Genomic DNA, 21414 nt, shown 5'->3' with positions numbered 1-21414 from the left:
GTAATTATACATAAGCATTAGGGCTAAAGTGCAACCTAATATATTGCTAAAATATATTCCCTCCGTCCCAACATATAAGGGATTTTGATTGGATGTAATACATTCTATGACTATGAATGTTAAATCCAAATTTATAGTATTAGGATGTGTCCGATCCAGCCCAAATACCTTACATTTTGGGACGGAGGGATGTAGCGAGTATTATTTGGAAAAAAAATAAATGAACGAGCCTTATCATAACATTAAATGTGTAAGGATATCACCAAAAGCGATATGTATAATTAAAGCGATAAATGTTATGGCTATATTTAATATAGCCCGCACTGTACGCTAAACAAATAACACGTTTTGACGTATGTATATTAATAGAAAAAATGTATAGCATATTTGTATACGCGTTTTCAAATCTCACATAAATAAAACCAATAGTATTATATATTTAATTTATTTTTATAGCTTTCTTTGATAAAATTCCAATCCAATAACATTATCTTCAGTTTTTTTCACCCTCTCATGTTCTGATGTGAAAAACCCTCACCCTTGCTTGTTGAACCCAAGAGGCTTGCAGGTTGCAGCGAACACACGCAGCACGGAAAGGGGAAAAAAAAACCAAACCCTCTCGTCCTCCCCTTCCCCGCCCACCCCGGCCTCGCCGCCCCCTTCCCGTCGTTCACCGGCGGCGAATTCAAGCTGACGATCTCGCCACCGGGGTACGCGTCACTCTCCCTCCCAAAACCTCCCCAAGCTTCAATCTCTCGCCTCCAAATTCCTGATTTTCTCGCCTTTTTTAGGGGGGATTTAGGATTGGTTCGATCTTGGCCGGCCAAGAAGTACAAGTTTCTTCGGGGGATTAGCTTGTTCGCGAGGGGGAGGAGTTCGGTGGTGGAGCCTTCGCCTTCGTGATGGCGGACACCAAGGCGGAGGCAAAGGCGGAAACTATCGGCGGCGGCGGCGGCGGCGGCTCTGGCTCGTTCAGCGAGCAGGCGTTTGTTGAGAAGCTTAACAAGCTCAACAACACGGCGACTAGGATCCAGAGTATCCTTTCTTCCGGTTGTTTATTTCTTGTGCGCTTGCAAATTTGGTAGCGCTCGTACCTTATCTGTCTCGTGGTTTTGATTGATTTACTGTTCCAGATGAATAGAACCCTAAATTGCAATGTGGATTAGTACAACTGACCTAGGATATCTCCTTGCCGTTCCATATATTGGTTCTTGCGCTGTTTGTTTGGTTAGTATTCACCTTCTTATGTTCCTAACTATGCTTATTACTGTTAGACAGCATCTCGTGGTTTATGTATTGATGCATATGGATATAACTTAGTGTGGCAATTGTTTCTGTAGCTTCCGGATCATCCTTTTGGGCATATTTTTGATATACTGTTTTGAGTTATAGCTGTATAAGTGTATATAGATGTGCATGGCTACAAGATTTGGATTTCTTATCAGCATTATGGTGTATCAGCAATGAAAATTTGTATAATAATTTCTGTTTGATGCATTCTTACTGTATACATGCTTTCCATTCTTTTTTGTTTCTTGGGAAAATATGTTTTTCACCATCCTTTGAGGATGATTATCTTTACAAAAATGACAAGTAATGGCATGAACTGTTAGGTATTATGTGAATAGTACCCCCTCTGTCCTAAAAAAAAGACCAATCCTACCTACGAACCTGGACACCTGTGTGTCCAGGTTCGTAGCTTGGAATTCGTTTTTTTTGGATGGAGTAGTATCTTTCTGTTTGATATGTAATGATCTTTTGTTTATTGAGAAATACAATGTTTTTCAATGCCTATTGAGGATGACTGTGTCTAGAAACCGAAAAATGATGATAAGGAACATTCAGGCTTTGTGTTACATTTTACTAATATTTTCTAGGTGGTCTACTTAGTACTTATACAGGTTTCTTGTACATTAGAATGGAATATTTTACCTGTTCAATTTGCAAATTAATGAGCATAACTGATCATATTGCCACATACTTTGGTTCCTTTTGGTTGGTGCTATTAGCGTAGTGGTATGCTAGTGCTATTAGGATAGTACTTACTTTGGTTGCTTATATTATCTGTCTGGTAGTTTTGATTGATTTACTGTTCAAGTTGAATAGAACCCTAAATTGCAATGTGGATTAGTACAACTGACACAGCTTATCTCCTTGGCGTTCCATATATTGGCTCTTGCACTGTTTGTTTGGTTAATATTCACCTTCACCTGTTCCTAACTGTGCTTATTGCTGCTAGAGTTAGACTGCATCTAATGTTTTACTTATCAATACTTATTGATGTGTACGATGATACAAATATAACTTAGTGTGGCCATTTTTTCTCTAGCTTCTGGATCATTCTTTTGGGCATATTTTCCTATATTATTTTCAATTATAGCTGTATATATAAATTAACCTCGCTAAAATATTTGTAGTTCTTATCAGCATTACGGTGTATTGGGCTATTGGCAATCAAAGTTATATTACAATTTTGGTTTGATGTGTTCTTACTATCAATACATGCTTTCCTTTTGTTTTTGTTTCTTGGGAAAATAAGTTTTCACTGTCTTTTGAGGATGATTATCTTTTGAAAAATGACAAATAATGGCACGATTTGTTAAGCTGTTGTGTTACAATTAGTAGTATCTTCTATTCTTCTGTTTGATGTGTAACAATTTTTTGTTTGTTGTGAAAAATTATGTTTTTCTATGTCTTGTGAGGATGATTATATTTTGAAATTGATTAATACTCCCTCCATTTCATATTATAAGTCATTTGACTTTTTTTCTTAGTCAAACTTCTTTAAATTTTGACCAAGTTTATAAAAAAATATACTAACATTTTTAATACAAAACAACAAATTATGAAAATATACTCAATGTTAAATTTAATTAAACTAGTTAGGTGTTTTCAATGTTGCTCATTTTTACTATAAATTTGGTCAAATATAAAGAAGTTTAACTAAGAAAAAAGTCAAACGACTTATAATATGAAACAGAGGGAGTAATGATAAGGAGCGTTAGGTTTGTATCACATTATAGTAGTGTTCTCTTGTGGATTTGAATATAGCTGTTTTCCTGTTCAATTTACAAACTAATGGGTAGAATCAATCATATATCACATACTTTGTTTCCTTTTGGTTGCTGCTATCAGGGTACTGATATGCTAGTTCTACTTTTTTTGGTCTCTTGATGGCTTCTTGTACAATCTTTGTGGAACTGCTTTTTACGATGGTATCCATTAATCTATGTTCAAAATACAATGTGGTAATATTTGGTTGCACTAATGTTGTACTCCATCCGTCCCAAAATATAACAATTTCTAGCCTTCAGAATTTGTCCCAAAATACAACAACTTTTTTTTCTGATGTGGAACAGCAGGAGGGGCTCCTATTGCGCTATATTAAATAATTAATAAGAAAAGATTTACAAAAGGAAGAGAGGGAGAAAATACAAAATTACAAAGGAATGATTAAATATAACAACTTCTTCACTAACATTCTCTTTCCAACCAATCACAATCATCCATTCAATTTTCCCACCTAGTTCCACTTCTCATCCAATTACAATCTTCCTCCATTTAATTCTACCTACTTTCTTAATAACCGTGTCCAACCCTAAAATTTCTTATATTCTTGAACGGAGGTAGTACTAGCAAATGAATAAACAACCTTTTCGATTCTTTTATGACCATTTATCTTCATTTCTAAATCAGTTAAGCAGTTAGGTCAGGGCTTATCATATACTGTCATCAATTAAACAAATAACAGATTCCCTATGGTTGTAAAAAAAAACAAGTCGCAAATTGCAAATTTTTGGCATTTGAAGAAGGATATATATAGCATTTATCCATTTGCATCCATAAATTCACGCTACAAAGGGGTTGGGGGATTATGTGATGGTTGTGTCATGTCCGTTTGCTTACATATTAGCAACTCTAATCCCTATGTAATATCTTCTGAACGAGTCTTACCACTTGCTTTCCTGTGTTTGATGCCAATGCCGTAAAAATCATTTACACAGTCATGATACCAAATTCCCACAGCATATTTTTAACAATAGCATCTAGATTACAATAGCATGCCTTTTTTATTCCTTAATTCTTAAGCAGCACTTTCAAATTGGTGCATTTTTCACCGAAAGAGAGCCAGAAAGGTTGTTGATACATGGGAGAAGCAGTATAACAGTGCAAATAAGGATAAGAAAGTATCATTCCTGTACCTGTCAAATGATATCCTGCAAAATAGTAAACGCAAGGGAGGGGAGTTTGTGAATGAATTTTGGAGGGTTCTTCCTGGATTATTGAAAGACTTTTATGTCAATGGGGGAGAAGATGGAAAGAAAGTAGTTGGAAGATTAGTAAGTTATTCTTAATTCCGTTACATTGGAAAAGTCTATTTACTTCATTTTCTCTATCACAAGGCCATAACCCAAAAAGTAAAAAAAACTTTATTTTTAAAATTACAGATAGATATTTGGGATGAGCGGAAGGTCTTTGGAACCCGTATTGAAAGTCTGAAAGATGACATTCTTGGTGGTAGCACTCATACAATGGGTAACAATGTCAATAGCTCAAATCCAAGCTCTAACCCCTCTTCAGTTTCCAAAGCTGCACGGAAAGATTCTGGTACAGTAACAAGAGTAAGTTGCCAGATCTTGACCTGCTAAAAAATATTTTCTTGTGCTAAGGATGGATGCAGTATATTGTCATGAATTTGATAGAGATATTTTTGTTGTTTTGTCTTTTGATGTAGAAACTTACTGTTGGCGGGATGCCAGAAAAGATTCTAACAGCATATCAGTCAGTGCTTGATCAACATTTTGATGAAGACACAGCTTTAAACAAATGCAATAATGCTGTTAGTGTTTTGGATAGGATGGATAAAGATGTAGATGATGCTTGTACTCAAGGTAAAGCATTTTTCTCACTTCAATAGGTCTGTTATGTTATGGATATGTACCGTCGAAAGATTGGCACTTAATGCATTCTGATACCTTGGCCTGTATTGCATCATGATTGTTCCAGCGCTATTTTACTTCTAGTTCCATCATGTACTTGACTTGAGAAAAAAGGAATTTACATAGTATTTCCGGTTTTTTGTTGATCTGCCATGTAAATTCTAGACTAAACAAACATCTCAAATACATAAAAATGATCTAGCATGTTGACAAAGAAAATTGCTGTACATAATTTTATAATTATGTTTAAAAAACTATAATGATGTGATTGTAGCATGCATTGGCATATAAAGGGAAGAAAATCAATTTTCTGGCATTTGTTTTCATAGGTGGTGGTCTAGCATAGATATCCTTATTCTGTGGAGCACATCCAGCAGCTTAATTATTTTACATTGTGATAGTTCCTTGAGTCCTTTATAGTGCACACTAGGCCTGTAGGCCATGATTATTGACAATTGCTGACTTCAAATTTGACTAAATATTTTAATGAGTTACAGAGTAAAAAATACTGTAGTGCAAAGTTTCCTATTAAAAATGCTCCTAGCTCTAATGATCTGAAAGAGTAAAATACATGGCGGGTCTTTAAACTAGAGCGTTGGTATTACTTAGGTCCGTAAACTTGAAAATTGCACATTTACGTCCATGATAACGAACCACAGTAGGTCCGAACCTCATTTGACTGGGGGCTGACTGCCGACGTGGCGCTCCACGTAGGCAACAATTTTGCATCCGCCCCCCTTTTGCAGGACAGCGTGGTGGTAAAATTGTAGTTAGCCCCTTTCAGCCACAGTACCACCCTGAAACCCCCCAAAATCCCCAAATCCCTCCTCCCTCGCAGGAGCTAAAGGCAATTTTACCGCCACTCCGTGCTGTGGATGAGGCTGGATGCAAAATTGTTGCCTACGTGGGGCGCCACATCGTCGGCCAGCCCTGGTCAAACAAGGTTTGGACCTGGTGTGCTTCATTAAACCAAGATCATGGACCTAAACGCGCAATTTTCAAGTTTACGGACCCAAGTGACACCACTGCTCAATTTTAAGGACCGACCATGCATTTCACTCTAATCGGAAACCTGTACCCTGACTTTCTGTATTTACAAAGTTGGAGACCAGATATGAAGAAATGATGCTTTGACACTATAATGCTTTCAGCCTTTCACTTCGATTCTTGATCAAAACATGCGCACCTTACTCCTTTTTTATTTCATAGGTATTCAGCAAGGATCATCGTTGATTTCTGACCTTCAAGGGCAGGAAACAGTCCTTAAGCAGTGCATTGAGCAACTTGAAAGTGTCAACATGGCTAGAATAACCCTAATCAATAAACTAAGAGAAGCCCTCGGCGAACAGGTCTTGAGCACCTTTTATATTTTCTTCCAAATGTTCTACCTTGACGGCATACTATTACAGTCATAAAGCTTTATGTTTTTTCTTTCTTTATAACAGGAAGCAAAGTCAGAGCTTCTTCGCAATCAGTTGCATGTAAGGATTATTTTTTTATGCATATTACTTCATCTTTCACTGCAGAATCACATGTTAGATCATTCTATTTCTTATGCCATGTCTGTTATTACTCAATTATAATGGAAAGTTAGGGTCAAAATTATGCTGAGCATTTTCATGGATCCATATGCTTTTGTATTTGCTTTGAGCTAGACTCTATTCTTGATGCCTAGCCTAAGACCCCATGAGTCCATGGCATGTGAGCACAACCAGAGTTTTGCTTTGTCAACGACATTCATTCATGAATTTATATCACACATGTTCAGGATGAGTAGAGCTAGGAAATACAAAAGCAAACATGAGAACACATAAGATGCACATTGTATGCTCTGACACGAAGAGAAGCCTCTAAACTGGATAGTTGCTGAATCTGCTGTACAATTCAGCTCTATGATGGAAGTAGTAGACTAACCATGGTCAGCTTGGGCAGCACAGATGATGTCTGGCTCATCTAGTATCCTGCTTCAAGCACAAACCTGCCTCTTAAAAGTTACCATGGCAACCCTGAGGCCTACTCTGGATAACAAGGCAACATGTCATTTCCTACTTATTAGACTGCTTCTCAATTCCAACTTATGTTTGCTTATATATGACATTTCTCTCTTTATCTGTTTCAAGAGAATTAGGTCCAGCACATTGGGAGGTCTGACTATCTCTATAGCATAAGCTATACGGTTAAGGTGGCCCTTGCATGAGCTAATATAAAGATATGCCTGCAGTGATATACCCATGCGCTTGCATTGTTATTAATTGTAACCTAGGTTCTATGTAGCTAACCTGCTAACTCCATGGTGCAAACATGTGTCATTTCTTCTTAAGTTAGAAATTTCCAATCACATATTTCTGTTCCCTATGTAGTATCCATCTCCGCTGGCTTTTGTTAACATTGCTATCTACCATCTCAGTTAAAACCACAGCATCTTTCCTGCCACTGAAGGGGTGGTTTAGCAGCTACTCAAGAAATTATTTAGATTGATTTTTGGCTAACCCTGATTTAATTAACAGGTGGCTCGAGCAAAGGCTGAACATGCCATGCAACTAAAACAACGACTTGGTAGTGCCTTGAACAATGGTGCAGGATCTAGTTCTAGTCCACTGATGGTTACACTTCCACCAGGACAAACAGCTGCCATGATGCAGAATTCAGCAGCAATGCCGATATTTCCCCAGTTTCAACCACTGCATCCAGCAACCTCACTTCCTGCCACATCCAGTGCTGTTGGTGATGAGCCCAAAAAAACTGCAGCAGCTATGGCAGATAAGCTTGCATCTTTGTCAGCTCCTGAGAAGGTGCTCTCCTCCATTTTCTCTTCCCTTGCTGCTGAACAAGCAAGGAATAGTGGTTCGACTTCTGGAGATCTTTCTGCAGGACCTCCAGGCTTTGAGAGCAATAAGAAGCCTAGGCTTGACAACCCCATTCATGCTAGTGACATGAGTGCTCCCCCATTCTTTGGGCAACTGCCGCAGGTGCAACCACAGATTGGAGCAACAGCTGCTCTTGGAGGCACACAGCCACCAACACAAGCAAACCAAGCAGCTGGTTCATTTCCACCACCTCCACCTCCATTACCACTTATGCCACAATTTGTTCAAAATACTGGAGGAATGTTTGGAATGGGACCTTTTGGGATGGTGAGTGGCTCTGCGCCACCTCCACCCCCATTGCCCAACATTATGTCAGCAGGTTTTCCAAGACTAAGTGCGCCTCCACCTCTGCCTCTGCCTACACAATCTCAGAACCAGAGCCAGCCCCAGCAGCAGCAGTCTCCACAGGCACCACAGCAATCGCCGACCTCGACTGGATTTTTTCAACCACCAGGTGCTGGGTTCTTCCCACCAGTGCAGGTTCAGCAATCTCCATCTGCCCAACGGCAATGATGATTCTACAACAATTGTTGGGCTATAAAGGAAGCACCTTGTGCTAACTTTGTATATTAAACAATAATCCCTGAGGATTGATCTGATAGTTGGCGAGTCCTGCATCGTGAAGCAGGATTAATGCTTATGAATTGGGAGGATTTGTAGGATAGGCTTGCGGCTTATGTGATGTACAACTGTTCCTTTTGGTCTGAGGAGTTTGTTCAACTCTTCTTGATTATGTGAAGTTAGTTAGACTTTACTTTTGTTTGCATAGCCAGATCTTATTGTTAGTCCTGAGGCAAACAAATGTCGGCATTACATTTGTTACTTAAAGAGGTGCCCAAGTGAAAGAACTTTTTTGGGCTCCTCAATGGTAGAACTTACCTGTGGCTCTGTTAGTTTGCTAGAGAAGCCATATATCCATAGATCCTTACTTGAAGTTGTGAACTGCAAATATTTGTCATGTTCAAGTTTATTTGTTTACTTAATTTTTTATTCAAAATGATTGCTATGCAAGTTTGCTGTTTTCCATTCCTTCATTCATTCTGAGGATGTGGCTGCGTTGTTAGCTCAGACTCAGAGTGGATAATTCAGGGGAGGTGAAGTCTGTACCCTGCATTGTGAATACAAGTACACCATGTCCTCTGTGGCAAGATTATTGTTTGTTCAGAAATCCTGAAAAAAAAACACCTCCTAGCTTAACAAAGTAAAAGTAAGCCAGTAGGAACATATATTTGCTGGGTGCTTCAGGTATATGAACACACAACTTTGAGTCTTTGATATGGGCATCCTGAGCAATTGTGGATCAGGAATACAGAGTTACAGACTGCTGTTTCTGTTGATTCTTGTTCCAGTCTAGGCAGCATGGTCACAGGAAATAGCCCATTAGCCTGTGAAACAGATAGGGAGAAAAAGGAAGCCGAAAAGAGCCCACAAGTATCATTCACATACTGATTTGAACGACGGACAATAAATTGCTGTTAATTCTCCAATTGCTTCTTCTCGGTGAATTGAAGGATACAGCAGATTAACTGATTAAGCTAGCTTACCTAACGGCCAGAACGTGAGTCATCCAGCTGATTAAGCTACAAGCTACTAAGCTAGCAGTGTAGTGGAACTAATGATAAAACTAGCGACACGATCTTAATTGTACTAAAGAAAGCTGGGTTAAAACTATCTACAAGTTGATAAAACTCATCTGCAAAACTTTTGCTAACTAAAAATGTAGAGCAGAATCCAGAAAGAAGCAGAAGGTAGCCGGGCCGGATGCTTCTAATTGTGCCTGGGATTGAAGTTGGTCCCGGGGTTGTGCTTCATGCTGGCGTCGAACTCCACCTTGGGCTCGCCGTTCGCCTGATGAACGCCATTGACTCGGAAGGTGTTGGTAGCCATTGCCGGCGTCGGCGCCGCTGCCCTGGGCTGCTGTTGCTGCAGCAGCAATCTCCTGCTACTCCTAGCAGCAACAGCAGCTACTGCATTGTTGTTGCCGTCACGCAACAAGCCGGTGCTGGTCTTTGGTGATGCAGCAGCAGTTACAGCGAGGAGAAGATGGAGCAAGAAGATGGCAGCGAACATGCGGTACAAAGCCTTCTTCTCCATGGTGATGATGCTTTCTTGATCAACTGTGATGTGGTGGTAGTTGCAGTACTGTGTGCGTGTATGGCAGTTGGGCATCAAGGGGGAGTAATGCTGGCTTATATATATTGTTCTTGTAACTTGTGTTACACGGACTAGCTTGTTTGTAGTAGTAACATGCAGATGCAATGTGCAGGCACGCTGCATCCACTACTTGGGAACATGCAGAGAACATGCCACACATTTCCCTGTAAATTTTAGCTTCTGTGGAATATTTTGTTAAGAAGACAGGAGCCATGCATCAAGTGGGTCTGGAACATGCCACCCTGAGACCTCAGTTTTGTTTTGCAGACCTCAAATTGACAAGCTAATAATAGTGCTGTTTCTCTTTGACTGAAAAATCTCCTTTTCCTTGAGCGTCTCAGATGATCTAATCCATTAAAATGCTTCACATTAAGCATATGATCCATAATTCTTTCTAGGGATATATGCGTGAGTGCCGACCATGTGAGAGATGCTTCTATTTGACTAATAGCATCTCTTGCAGAGTTGCAGTCAGGCCGGCCGTATACAAACAACCAAATACAATACGTTCGGTCATGTGAGCAGATCGGACATTCATTTTTTTCAAGAGTACATTCAGGATGTATAAGAATCTCAATAATGATGCATGCTTCAGATTCAGATCGGCTAGCATAGCAGCTAACTTCGTCGTGGAGAGTACGGCCGATCGGCTACAAACATATCGTACACAGATAGCACTGTCCACAGTTTCAGAATCAAGTTTTTAGACCCGGGCAAACCTAACAAAAACATCAGAAATTCAGAATTCCTTCCTTCCTTCCTTCCTCTTTGAATTTTGATTTTGGATAGTATATATTCAGTTCAATGCTTATTTCAGAATAAAATTATCCAATTCAGTATTGAATCTACATTTTGTCTGAAACATTCGAATTGTAGGTCTATATTTGCAAAACTGAAACAATGTTGAATTCTATGTTAAGAATAATTCTTACTAATGGGATGCCCTAGTTAATCATTTTTTTCGCCGGGCTGGCGGAAGCCAGCCGAAGTTTATTAAGATAGGGGAAAAAAGTCACAAGAAACAAATTACAAAGGTGCAAGCTGCAGATTCAGGCTACAGAGGATGCTGCCTGCCAGACATTAAAGCACGTCTGTACTACAGAGCAGCGAGCTACCACCACCGGCTTAATGTTGCTCTCTCGCCATCAGGTTGCTTCCGGCTTGCAGTGGACACAGCAGCCCTGCTGCACCCCAAGTGGTCCACTCATCTTCCATCGCTGCACATAAGTGCGCCGCCGGAATGGCCTTGTTGTCGAAAATTCTAGCATTGCGTTCCTTCCATATAAGCCAGGTCACCAAGATAACTCCAGCATCAAAAGTCTTACGGTCTTGTTTAGAAATTGATTTCCGCGCGGAGCGCCACCAGGAGGAAAGATCAGCCGACGGTGTAGTGCAGGACAGACCAAGGTTAATCATACCAAGTGGAAATGCCATGATGCATCCAGTACTACATAAAAATGCCTGTCCACATGGAAGAGGCTGGCCATGGACCATCAGTCTCCTAAGTAAACATGTTTGACCATAAACTAATTGCCAAGTGAAGTGCTGAGCCTTTGCATTGCTCCCTCTTCAATCATTGCGAAGTTCACCGCTTCTACTTGACTGTGATTGTAGATGGCAATATGGAATCACACGGATAATGCATTTCTTCATATTCCAAAAAACATCAATGCATACCAAATACCTGAATCTGAAGACAGCTTGAGTACATGACTATTATTATTATGTCATTGCAGTTTTCATAGTTTCAAAGTTTCCCACAGGCAACTGTACCACAAACTTTGACAATGAGGTAGCAACTATTGTTAATGTTTTAAATATGATCAAATACTATCTTTTTTGTTTTTTCGTTTTTTGACTAGCAAAGTTGAGCCACTACCAACTCCTCTCTTCAATCCACGTAAGTCCACAGATTTGATCAGCCATTTGTCAGGTTTAACTTCCAAGTTGGTTCTAGCCCCTGTCAATCATTCTAACATTCTTGGACTTCCATAGTAGATGGCATATGGAACATGGGACATTAGAAGAGTGGAAATCAACTTGTCTACATTTCTAATTGTGTCACATGCTCATTGTATGACTGCAAAAGGGCCTTCTGAAATGAATAGAACCATCTGCGGTCTCTGAACTTAAAATTGGAATGTTCTAAAGTTCAGCAAGGAGCTTTATGATTACCTACACAATTTGCACCATGGATACACATTTTGTGGCAAGAATCGTTTTTGAGACAAGCTGAAGACTGATAAGAACAATATATGTCATCAGAGTCTTGACAAGCTAGAAGCAAAAACGCTAGACATTCGGCAGGAGACGTACTGAATTTATATGCAGAAAAGCAACCGACAGTAAGTTCATACGGTCTCAGTCTCACAGATCATGCGCATGTGGTTAGAAATAGGCCAATCTTGTACAAGTGGAATACTGGAATATGATGAAACACCTATCATTTAGGAAGGTTCAGGGAATAAATATCAAACATATATGTTTCTTTTACATGATTCCTGTAACTAATGCATGCATGGTGTTTTCGTGTTCATGTCTAGAAACAAAGATGCTTTAGTCTTGGAAAATATACAAATTTTGATGATATTCAGCCAGAGATAAGCTAATCCGCTGCGCCTCAAAACACAAAGGGGGTTCGGAGTTTTAGACTCCGAGCCCCCTTGGGTCTCTGGGCTACCGTCGGATAAGGCTTGTGTGGCCCAGATTGAGTGGATCCACTCCACAGCGTGAGGTGTCAGCGACTTGTTTGGGCCGTCGTGTTGCTTGCTGGACCTCAAGCCCAGCACGGACACATGTGTAGGCCCAACCTCACACTTCATTGCGTTTAGGTGTGATCAAGATTTGACTTCCTGTGATGGCATATGATCTGTATACTTTCCATTTGGTAATAACTATTTTTTAATAATAGTTACTCCCTCCATTTCAGGTTATAATACGTTTTGACTTTGGTCAAAGTTAAATTTAAAATAAGTTTGACTAAGTTTATAGAAAAATATAGTAATATTTATAATACTAAACTTGAATATATTTTCATAATAATTTTTTCTTGGGTTGAAAATGTTACTCCCTCCATTTCTAAATATTTGATACCGTTAACTTTTTAGCACATGTTTGACCGTTCGTCTTATTCAAATTTTTTGTGAAATATGTAAACCTATATGCATACATATAAGTATATTTAACAATGAATCAAATGATATGAAAAGAATTAATAATTACTTAAATTTTTTGAATAAGACGAACGGTCAAACATATTTAAAAAAGTCAATGGCATCAAATATTTAGAAATAGAGGAAGTACTGTTTTTTTCTACAAACTTGGTCAAACTTAAAGCAATTTGACTTTGACTAAAGTCAAAACGTCTTAGAACCTAAAACGAAGGGAGTAATAAGTATTTGGCGTTTGGGAACATCATTTATCCAAACCTTTATCGGACAAACTTTCAAACTAAATATTTGAGTTCAGATCAATGATGGTTACCTGCCAATAACCGGTTATTTTTTTCCGAAACCACCGGCTACAATCACAAAAAAAGAAAATGCAGCTACAATATATTACTCCCTCCGTTTCACAATGTAAGTCATCCTAGCATTTTTCATATTCATATTGATGTTAATGAATCTAGAATATGAATGTGGGAAATGTTAGAATGACTTACATTGTGAAATGGAGGAAGTAGTAATACAACTGTAAAAATTTAAATTTGATGTTTAAATTCGAATCTAGAATACTCCGGCCAGCCTAGAGAAATATTGGTGATCCACGAGCCTAGAAACACACGATCGATGGACTCAGCCTAAACATGAGATGCACTTTCACTTGGCCATTTGTGTTGCGTTAAAGCAGAAACATTTTTGTTGAATGTTCCCTTTATTCTGAACGAGAACAGCAATATTTGATGAATATCCGAATGCGACTGAACAGTTTGCTGTTGCTCAAGTAAACATCTAGTTATAACAATTTTCTTAGTTTCATTTCAAACATCGAAGGGGATGTAGCTCAAATGGTAGAGCGCTCGCTTTGCATGCGAGAGGCACGGGGTTCGATCCCCCGCATCTCCACTCTCAAATTTTTGTCTATTTTAGTTCTCTTTCTTTTTCTTTTGTCTAATTTAATTTTGTGCTCTTCTAAATTCTTGTCTAATTTAGCTATGTGTTCCTCTAATTTTCTTCTAAATTCTTTTCTAATTTAGCTATGTGTTCCTCTAATTTTCTTCTAAATTTTTGTCTAATTTAGTTCTCTTCTCTTTTTGTGTGCCATATGTTGCCTTTTTTGGTCTAGTTATTTAATTTTCTGCTCACCAAAATTTTCAGCGCCTTATTTTGTACGTGAATGTGACACGATGAATTATTTTGCCTTTTTTTGTTTAATTTAGTTTTTTGAGCTTGTAAATTTGTATAACATTTTTTATGGGATTCTCTTTAGTAGTCCCTCCGTCCTAAAATAAGTGCAGTTTTACACTATTTATGTCTCACATTTGACCGTTCGTCTTATTTAAAATTTTTTTTACGATTAATATTTTTATTGTTATTAGATGATAAAACATGAATAATACTTTATGTGTGACTAACTTATTTTAATTTTCTCATAATTTTTTTAAATAAGACGGATGGTCAAACGTTAGACACGGATTTTCACGGCTACACTTATTTTGGGGAGGTAGTTAGCGTCTTTAGTGACAGTGACTGACAGCTTGGTCCCATCCCACATTTCAACGACAACGGCTAGAGCCATGGCTATAGGTAAACGGGGCCATCGTTTGGCCAAACGGCATATTGGTAAACGGAATATAATTTATGAATAAAAGTTTTATATATGTGTTTCTAGTGATCTAAAAGAAAAATTTAGAAAATAAATTACAGTGAAAAAAACCCCAAAATTAACTACAAATTTAAAGCTGAAAATTTAAATTTTGACTTATAAGTATAAGAAAGTATGGTATTGTGTATTTCTACATGGTCATTCTGTTATCCACCATGAATTTGGTTTTCAATGCTTGTTTTAAGGGTAGTTTTAAAGAAGAGTAAATTTCCGAAAATTACAACTTTAGTGATAAAACTATCAGTTTGCTGCGACAATAACGTGAAAAATTATCATAAAACTGCAACTTTTACGTTATACTCCCTCCGTCCCAAAATAAATCAACTTCTGGAATTTAAACTTTGTCCCAAAATAAATCAACTTCTACCTTCTCATTCACACTTGGTTCGCAAATCAAAAAAGTTTATTTCTTCAATACTCCTCACCTACCTAACCACCAATACTAATATGCTATTAATAAGGGGTATTTTGGTCATTTATCTACCTCTTTAGTTTTGCATTGGGAATCTAGGAATTACTTCTTTATGGGATAGAGGGAGTATGCTGCTACAGTAAATATAGGTGATTTTATCATTAAAAGTTGTAGTTTTCTGAAATTTACTCTTTAAAGAAAGATACGATAAGTGCAGTTGCTCATAAACTTCACGCTGAAAAAACGTTGGCTATCTCCATTTTGCATTTTACAAATAAAAAGAATGTCAATAAAAAGTAGAAAAAGGCAAACTTTTTTAATACAAGTATAAAAACAGGTCAATTTATTCATTCCAGCTATGAGTCTAAATAAATATTGCGTTCGTTTATCCCATGGGCGAAGCATCCGAAGCCTCACTAAATCTGTGTTTAGCACAATGCGATTAGCATCAACCAGCCCAAACCAAAGCATCTCCTCCTCTTCTTCCACTGACTCTCGCAGTGTCAGTGACACGCTGTGACGTGGGTCACTGACGTGTGGGCCCAGCCTTCGTGGGTCCCACATGTCAGTGACAAAGTCCCATCCGCTGTGACGAGGCGGAAACTTGTTTGGAGCTTTGACTTTCACTTGAGTTCCCTCCTCCTCTGCGTCCGCGCAAGCCAATTCCAACCTCACCCCGAATTCATGGCCTCCTCCGCCTTCAAATCCACCACCCGCCGGACTCCACCCCGCCGACGACCGCCCGCCGGGTCGTCCTCGCAAGACCCCACCCCCGTCCCCGTGTCCACGCCGCTCCCGCAGCGCCAGCGTCGAGCCCCGCGCCCGCGGCATCGGGGAGTACGCCGCCGGCAACACCCGCACCAACCCTCTCTTCGACCGCCGCGGCGGAGGGGAGCACTCCGCCTCTCCGCCGCAAGCTGCTGGATGTCGCGGCGAGGAGGCGGCGGCGAGCCGGGAGAGAGGGAGGGAGGTGGCGCGGAATGGTTCGTGCGCCGGCGGCTCCGGGAGGGCGCGCTCTGTGTCCGTCGCGCCGCGGCGCCGGCGCGCCGACTCGTCGCCGTCGTGGGGGAATGGTGATGGAGGCGGTGGGAGGAGGGCGTCGACGGCGGTGGACCTGCAACCTTATCTGGGCGACGAGGTTGGTTTCTGTTTTCACCTCACTCTCTACTTTTTCTATCCGCTTCTTTTCCAATTCTAACTTTTTTGCAATAATAGGAACTGAAGATAAAGATTTTGGTACTTTGTAATTCTGGTTTCGTACAATACAACAGGAAGGGCAATGCATATGTTGGAAACAGTTTCTAGATTCTAGAATATGATAGTGAATAAAAGTTTACCTTTTTTTTCGTTTTTGTGTAGTAAGTAGAAAGATGAGTTGTTACTGTAGAAGTGCAGAGAAATTGAGATTCAGTCTTGCATTCCATCTCCATCAGTCCTTTGCTCACAAGTTCTGTTCTTGCTAAATTCGAACAGAGTGATGCAGGAATCAGTAATCAGAGATATATGTCAATAGAATTTCAGTTTTGCGAGAGGTCAGAAGTGGTTATTCACTTATACTAGTAGACCATAGCCTGGCTTTTCATTCCAAGGTTCAGTGAGCAAAGTGATACATGAATAGGTTGTTGAGTTGTATCAATTGATGCAAGATTATGAACTTTACTGTCAAACAAGTTTGTAAGCTATATGCTCTTTGTTACCACCTGAAGTGCCAACACATGACTGGAAATATCCATTCAGAATCTAGCAGTGCCTTCTTAAAAACAAAAGAATCTAGCAGTGCCGCTTGTGAGATTTATGATCGTCTTGAGCATGCAAGGATTACCTGTGTTAAGCTAAGAGTGTCTTTGACCATTTATGTTCTGTGCACGCTTATAATCTATCCATTTTATTGTCTCTGCACCATACCCCGTTCTGTTTTAGAACAACAATCTTGTTTTACACTCGCATTCTCAACTTATCCTGATGCTACTGCTATTCTTTCATTGATAGGTTATTTGGCAAAGCAATCATTCAAATGTCCAAGTGCAACAGGTTATTGAAATTCCTCCTGAGTTTGATCCAGATTCTTCTGAGTTTGTCTCCGACATAAGTGATTTCACAACAGAATTCAAAAAGGAGAAAATTTTGCACATTCCTTTTGAGTTTGATCCAGATAGCGCTGATCTGGCTCCTGACATAGAGCACCGTTCAACAGAACTGCAACGGGAACAAATGGAAATTCCTCTTGACTTTGATCCAGACAGTGCTGAGCTGTCTCCTGATATAACAGAGTATACAACAAAGCTCAAACAGGTCTGAATATTATTATGCCAATTGCGCTGCGCCTCCAATTTTTTGCAGTCAACAGATATAACCTTATACTGTTTTAATTACAGTCACATGAACGCGCTCGAAAGCTATGGGCAGATTTAGCTGTCGAAGAGCAACGGGAACAAGAGTTGAGTAGAGTGCTGAAGGGTATTGTAACTGCACCAAATTTTACTGAGGCACATAAAGAAGGCCAAGGAGGAAGGTAATATACATGATATTTAAGTATATGTGATTCTCTTTGTTGGTAAACTTACTATTCATTTTGTCTTTGTATTTGAATTGACCTTTGTTTCCATGTTGTGGTACCAGAGTAGTGTAGAACGACTGAAAGCATCGAAGCATTTGGCTGAAGAGGCAATGAATTATTTTGAGGAATGTGTATCGATCTCGACATTGGATAGCACTGATTTCTCATCACTGGAGGACCCTCAAATAAACTCAGTTGTGAACATCCCACAAAAGAACAGAAATACATCTTTTGACAAAGGTGGATCAAGCATTGCAGAAACCCACTATCCAACTGATCGTCATTGGCATAATGAGGTTAGCAAATCAATGCTGGTTCACTTCACTGAGGTTTTGAGATATGAAGTACTTTTTAGGAATATCAACCGAAGTACCCAACAACCTCCATCAACATTCTTTTAAACATTTAAATTTTTTACTATGTGGTTCAGAAATAGTACAGTCTTTGCTCTCCATTAATTGGCATCTTGTAGCTATTTTCATATTCCTATTGTTATCCACTCAAATATTCCTGAATTGTCTACAATCTACATTGTACTTAATGTGCTGTATGGAATCATATTACATACTCTTGTTGATTTGCCAGCAGCATTTTAGTAGAAAGACAAGTAGGTATATGATGTGGATAGTAACGATCATTCTCACACTATAACAAGTATTTTTTGCCCTACCAGGAATCTGACAACCAAACCCAGTGCTCAGTTAGCTTAACTGGATCTGATGTGTCTGGAGGCCATACTTATAGTCATACTATGATGACCCCCGTTTCAAGAACTACAAATAGCTCCAGTGATGATCTCGATGGCTTTGACACACCAAAAGGCAGAAGTTCTTGTTTCTCCTTCACTAATGAACCAACAAAAACTGTTGAGGGCGATGACGTTCAACAATATTTAAGTTTTGGAAGGGGAATCAGTAAAGATCTAAGAGAGATAAGGTCAAATTATTGTGATGATGACTATGTATTTCAGAAAATGAATGCAGACTTAATTATGGATACTGTGACATTTAAGAACATGGTAAATTTTGGGGGTCTCCTTATTTGTAATATTAGAAGATACTGAGAAAACATCAACTAGTGCGCTATGGTGGGAGGACTGATATTCATATTAGCAACGTGCAATTAGTACTACTAGAGATGTATACATGTTCATATGATTCTATCTACTAATTGTGATTTTTTTGGTCATCGACTGATATCATGTGATCTGCATGCTATTTTCTTTTTAACCTGGGAATAATTATTTGTAACATCAGAAGATCCTGAAAGAAAAAAAAAATCAAGTAGTGCGCAGTGGTGGAAATGGAACGTGCAATTAGTAGTGCTCTATTGTATATATATCCATAGGATTATCTCTACTAATGATTTTTTCGTCATTGCATTGCTCTCATGTGATCTGCATGCTGTTTTGTTACTTGGGAATAATCTGTTAGTATTATAAAGAAATATTATATCTATTCCTGTGGACAGCTCTGAAACAGTTCGCATTTGATTCTACAACATCCATTTCTATTTGCAATATCTTTGCACATTTCATCCTTTCTAAGTTATACCAAATGAAAACCAGAAGTTTGCATCGACTGCTGTTGGCAGCTGTCTCTGTAGGACTATGTTACATGGAAGGACACATGTTTTAAATCCAATTCATGATTTAATGGTGTTTCTTCTGAACATTGAAATTTGATCATTACTACAGTAATACCAGGAGAGAGTGTGTGCTTTATTGGATATTATAACAAATTGGAGTGCAAGCTCATTCTAGAGATGGTTTGGTTCCATGAAAGCTTCAGGTTTGACTAGTGCTGTTTTGTGTTACAGAAATTTTTGTGTTACAGAAATTTTTGTACGATATGCAATCAGTCCGTGGACGGTTGCATTGTCAGGTACTCCCTCCATATTTTAATGTATGACGCCGTTGACTTTTTAACCAACGTTTGACCACTCGTCTTATTCAAAAATTTTATGCAAATATAAAAATACTTATGTCATGCTTAAAAAACATTTGATGATAAATCAAGTCACAATAAAATAAATTATAATTACATAAATTTTTTGAATAAGACGAAAGGTTAAACGTTTATCAAAAAGTCAACGGCGTCATACATTAAAATACGGAGGGAGTAGCTTGCAAGCAAGCATGTTTCTGGTCTAATGAGGGAGATGTTAGATGGAAAAGCTTGGAATTTCTTTTATCTTGATTGAATATTTGAATAATCTGGCAACCTAGGATTTATCTTCACTCTAGCACCTCAAATGCAGGCAAAGTAGATGAGAAACGTGGTTAACAACCAAACCGTACTGCCTGTACTACAAGCAACATGTCACTCTTTTTTTTTTTAGTAGAATTTAGAGTTGAGAATATTAATATTTCTGCATCATGGACCACTATATAGTACATAAACCTAGTGTTAATTGTTGTGATTGCATGTCTGTCTGCTGAGGAATGTGAACAAGCTGGACGGACATCATGGTGGTGACACAAGACGTCAGTCGGTCTAATCGACAGTCAGTCAGGTTGGGCCGAAAAGAAATTTTTTTTGAGTGTCACATCGGACGTTTGATCAGATGTCGAAAGGGGTTTTAGACACGAATGAAAAAACTAATTTCATAACTTGCTTGAAAACTGCGAGAAGAATATTTTGAGCCTGATTAATCAATCATTAGCAAATGTAGGTTACTGTAGCACTTATGGCTAATTATGGACTAATTAGGCTCAAAAGATTCGTCTCGCGGTTCTCCCTAACTATGCAATTAGTTTTTAAATTTATCTATATTTAATACTATATGTATATGTCCAAAGATTCGATTGGATGGTTTTAGGAAAAAGTTTTTAGTCCAAAGATTCGATTGGATGGTTTTAGGAAAAAGTTTTTAGGAAGTAAACAAGGCCTAATTATCTGGGCAACTGCCGTCTTGCAGCAGACTGTCTAGACAAAAATGTGGTCAGAAAACAGACTCGTGATAAACCATTTTGGTGAGTATGATCTACTACAAAACAAATAATTTGGCAGTCAGGTATGGGAGCTTAATTGGGATGACTAATTTACTCAAATATTGAGGTCATCACGGTCAGCCATCAAACCATCATCCACAGTGCAACACAACACATATGTTTCACATGATCTGTACGTAGTACTACAGCATTAGTGACTGCTGAATATTTTTCCTGGTTGAAGGATGCACTGTTTGTTTGATGATTCTTCATCGAAAGGGGGTTGCTGCATTGGCAGCTACTGTAGATGCTTGTTGTGTACAGTAATTGACTGACTGCACACAGACACAGTAGGTTGCTCTGAATGTTGGGGACAGGTGTTGTGGTTGCGGGGCTAGTAGGATGCTTTCCTCTGAATGAGGAATTGCATATTTTGCATGGCTGCAGAGCTCTGCCATTTGGACACATGGCGCTAATTTGTTTGATTTTGCAGTGTTACATGTTACATGTTACATGTGTTTGTTTCTTTTTCACGTCCCGATGCTATTCGTCTCCTTGTGTAGCTGCTATGCTATGCACCTTCCTTCATTTCAATTCTTCAGTCTAAGGACCCTGGCAAAGAGGCGTCCGTCCGTCCATTTCTAGTTTAAAAGTTGCTTGTCCTCTTTCTGTAGAATCAACTCACTGCAAGTCTGTAACTGATCTGAATCAGAGGTGAAAGCTCTTGC

General features: G+C 38.9%; 1 protein-coding gene, 1 non-coding gene and 1 pseudogene across 2 annotated transcripts; all 3 read left to right on the top strand.

Moving 5' to 3' along the window:
• The first annotated feature begins 561 nt into the window (after positions 1–561).
• On the top strand, positions 562–8792 carry LOC127758097 (uncharacterized). The gene is made up of 8 exons (XM_052283727.1): positions 562–710; positions 792–1035; positions 4093–4340; positions 4449–4622; positions 4736–4892; positions 6150–6289; positions 6386–6421; positions 7448–8792. Exons 2-8 carry the CDS (start codon positions 903–905, stop codon positions 8318–8320), a joined length of 1761 nt encoding a protein of 586 aa, XP_052139687.1. The 5' UTR covers positions 562–710; positions 792–902; the 3' UTR covers positions 8321–8792.
• A 5160-nt stretch (positions 8793–13952) lies between these two features.
• On the top strand, positions 13953–14025 carry TRNAA-UGC (transfer RNA alanine (anticodon UGC)). The gene has a single exon. It is a non-coding gene; the product is annotated as a tRNA-Ala (tRNA).
• A 1856-nt stretch (positions 14026–15881) lies between these two features.
• LOC127758098 (uncharacterized) lies at positions 15882–19291 on the top strand (annotated as a pseudogene).
• The last annotated feature ends 2123 nt before the right edge of the window (positions 19292–21414 follow it).

The sequence above is a fragment of the Oryza glaberrima genome, chromosome 12 (assembly GCF_000147395.1).
Source record: "Oryza glaberrima chromosome 12, OglaRS2, whole genome shotgun sequence".
Classification (NCBI taxonomy): Eukaryota; Viridiplantae; Streptophyta; class Magnoliopsida; order Poales; family Poaceae; genus Oryza; species Oryza glaberrima.
This window is presented reverse-complemented; position numbering and strand designations above follow the sequence as displayed.

Bases quoted from the DNA above. Each gene is read 5' to 3' on its own strand.
- LOC127758097 (XM_052283727.1), top strand. From the start codon at position 903: ATGGCGGACACCAAGGCGGAGGCAAAGGCGGAAACTATCGGCGGCGGC. The intron at 1,036-4,092 runs GTATCCTTTCTT...ATTCTTAAGCAG, and splicing joins CACGGCGACTAGGATCCAGA to CACTTTCAAATTGGTGCATT. The intron at 4,341-4,448 runs GTAAGTTATTCT...TTAAAATTACAG, and splicing joins AGAAAGTAGTTGGAAGATTA to ATAGATATTTGGGATGAGCG.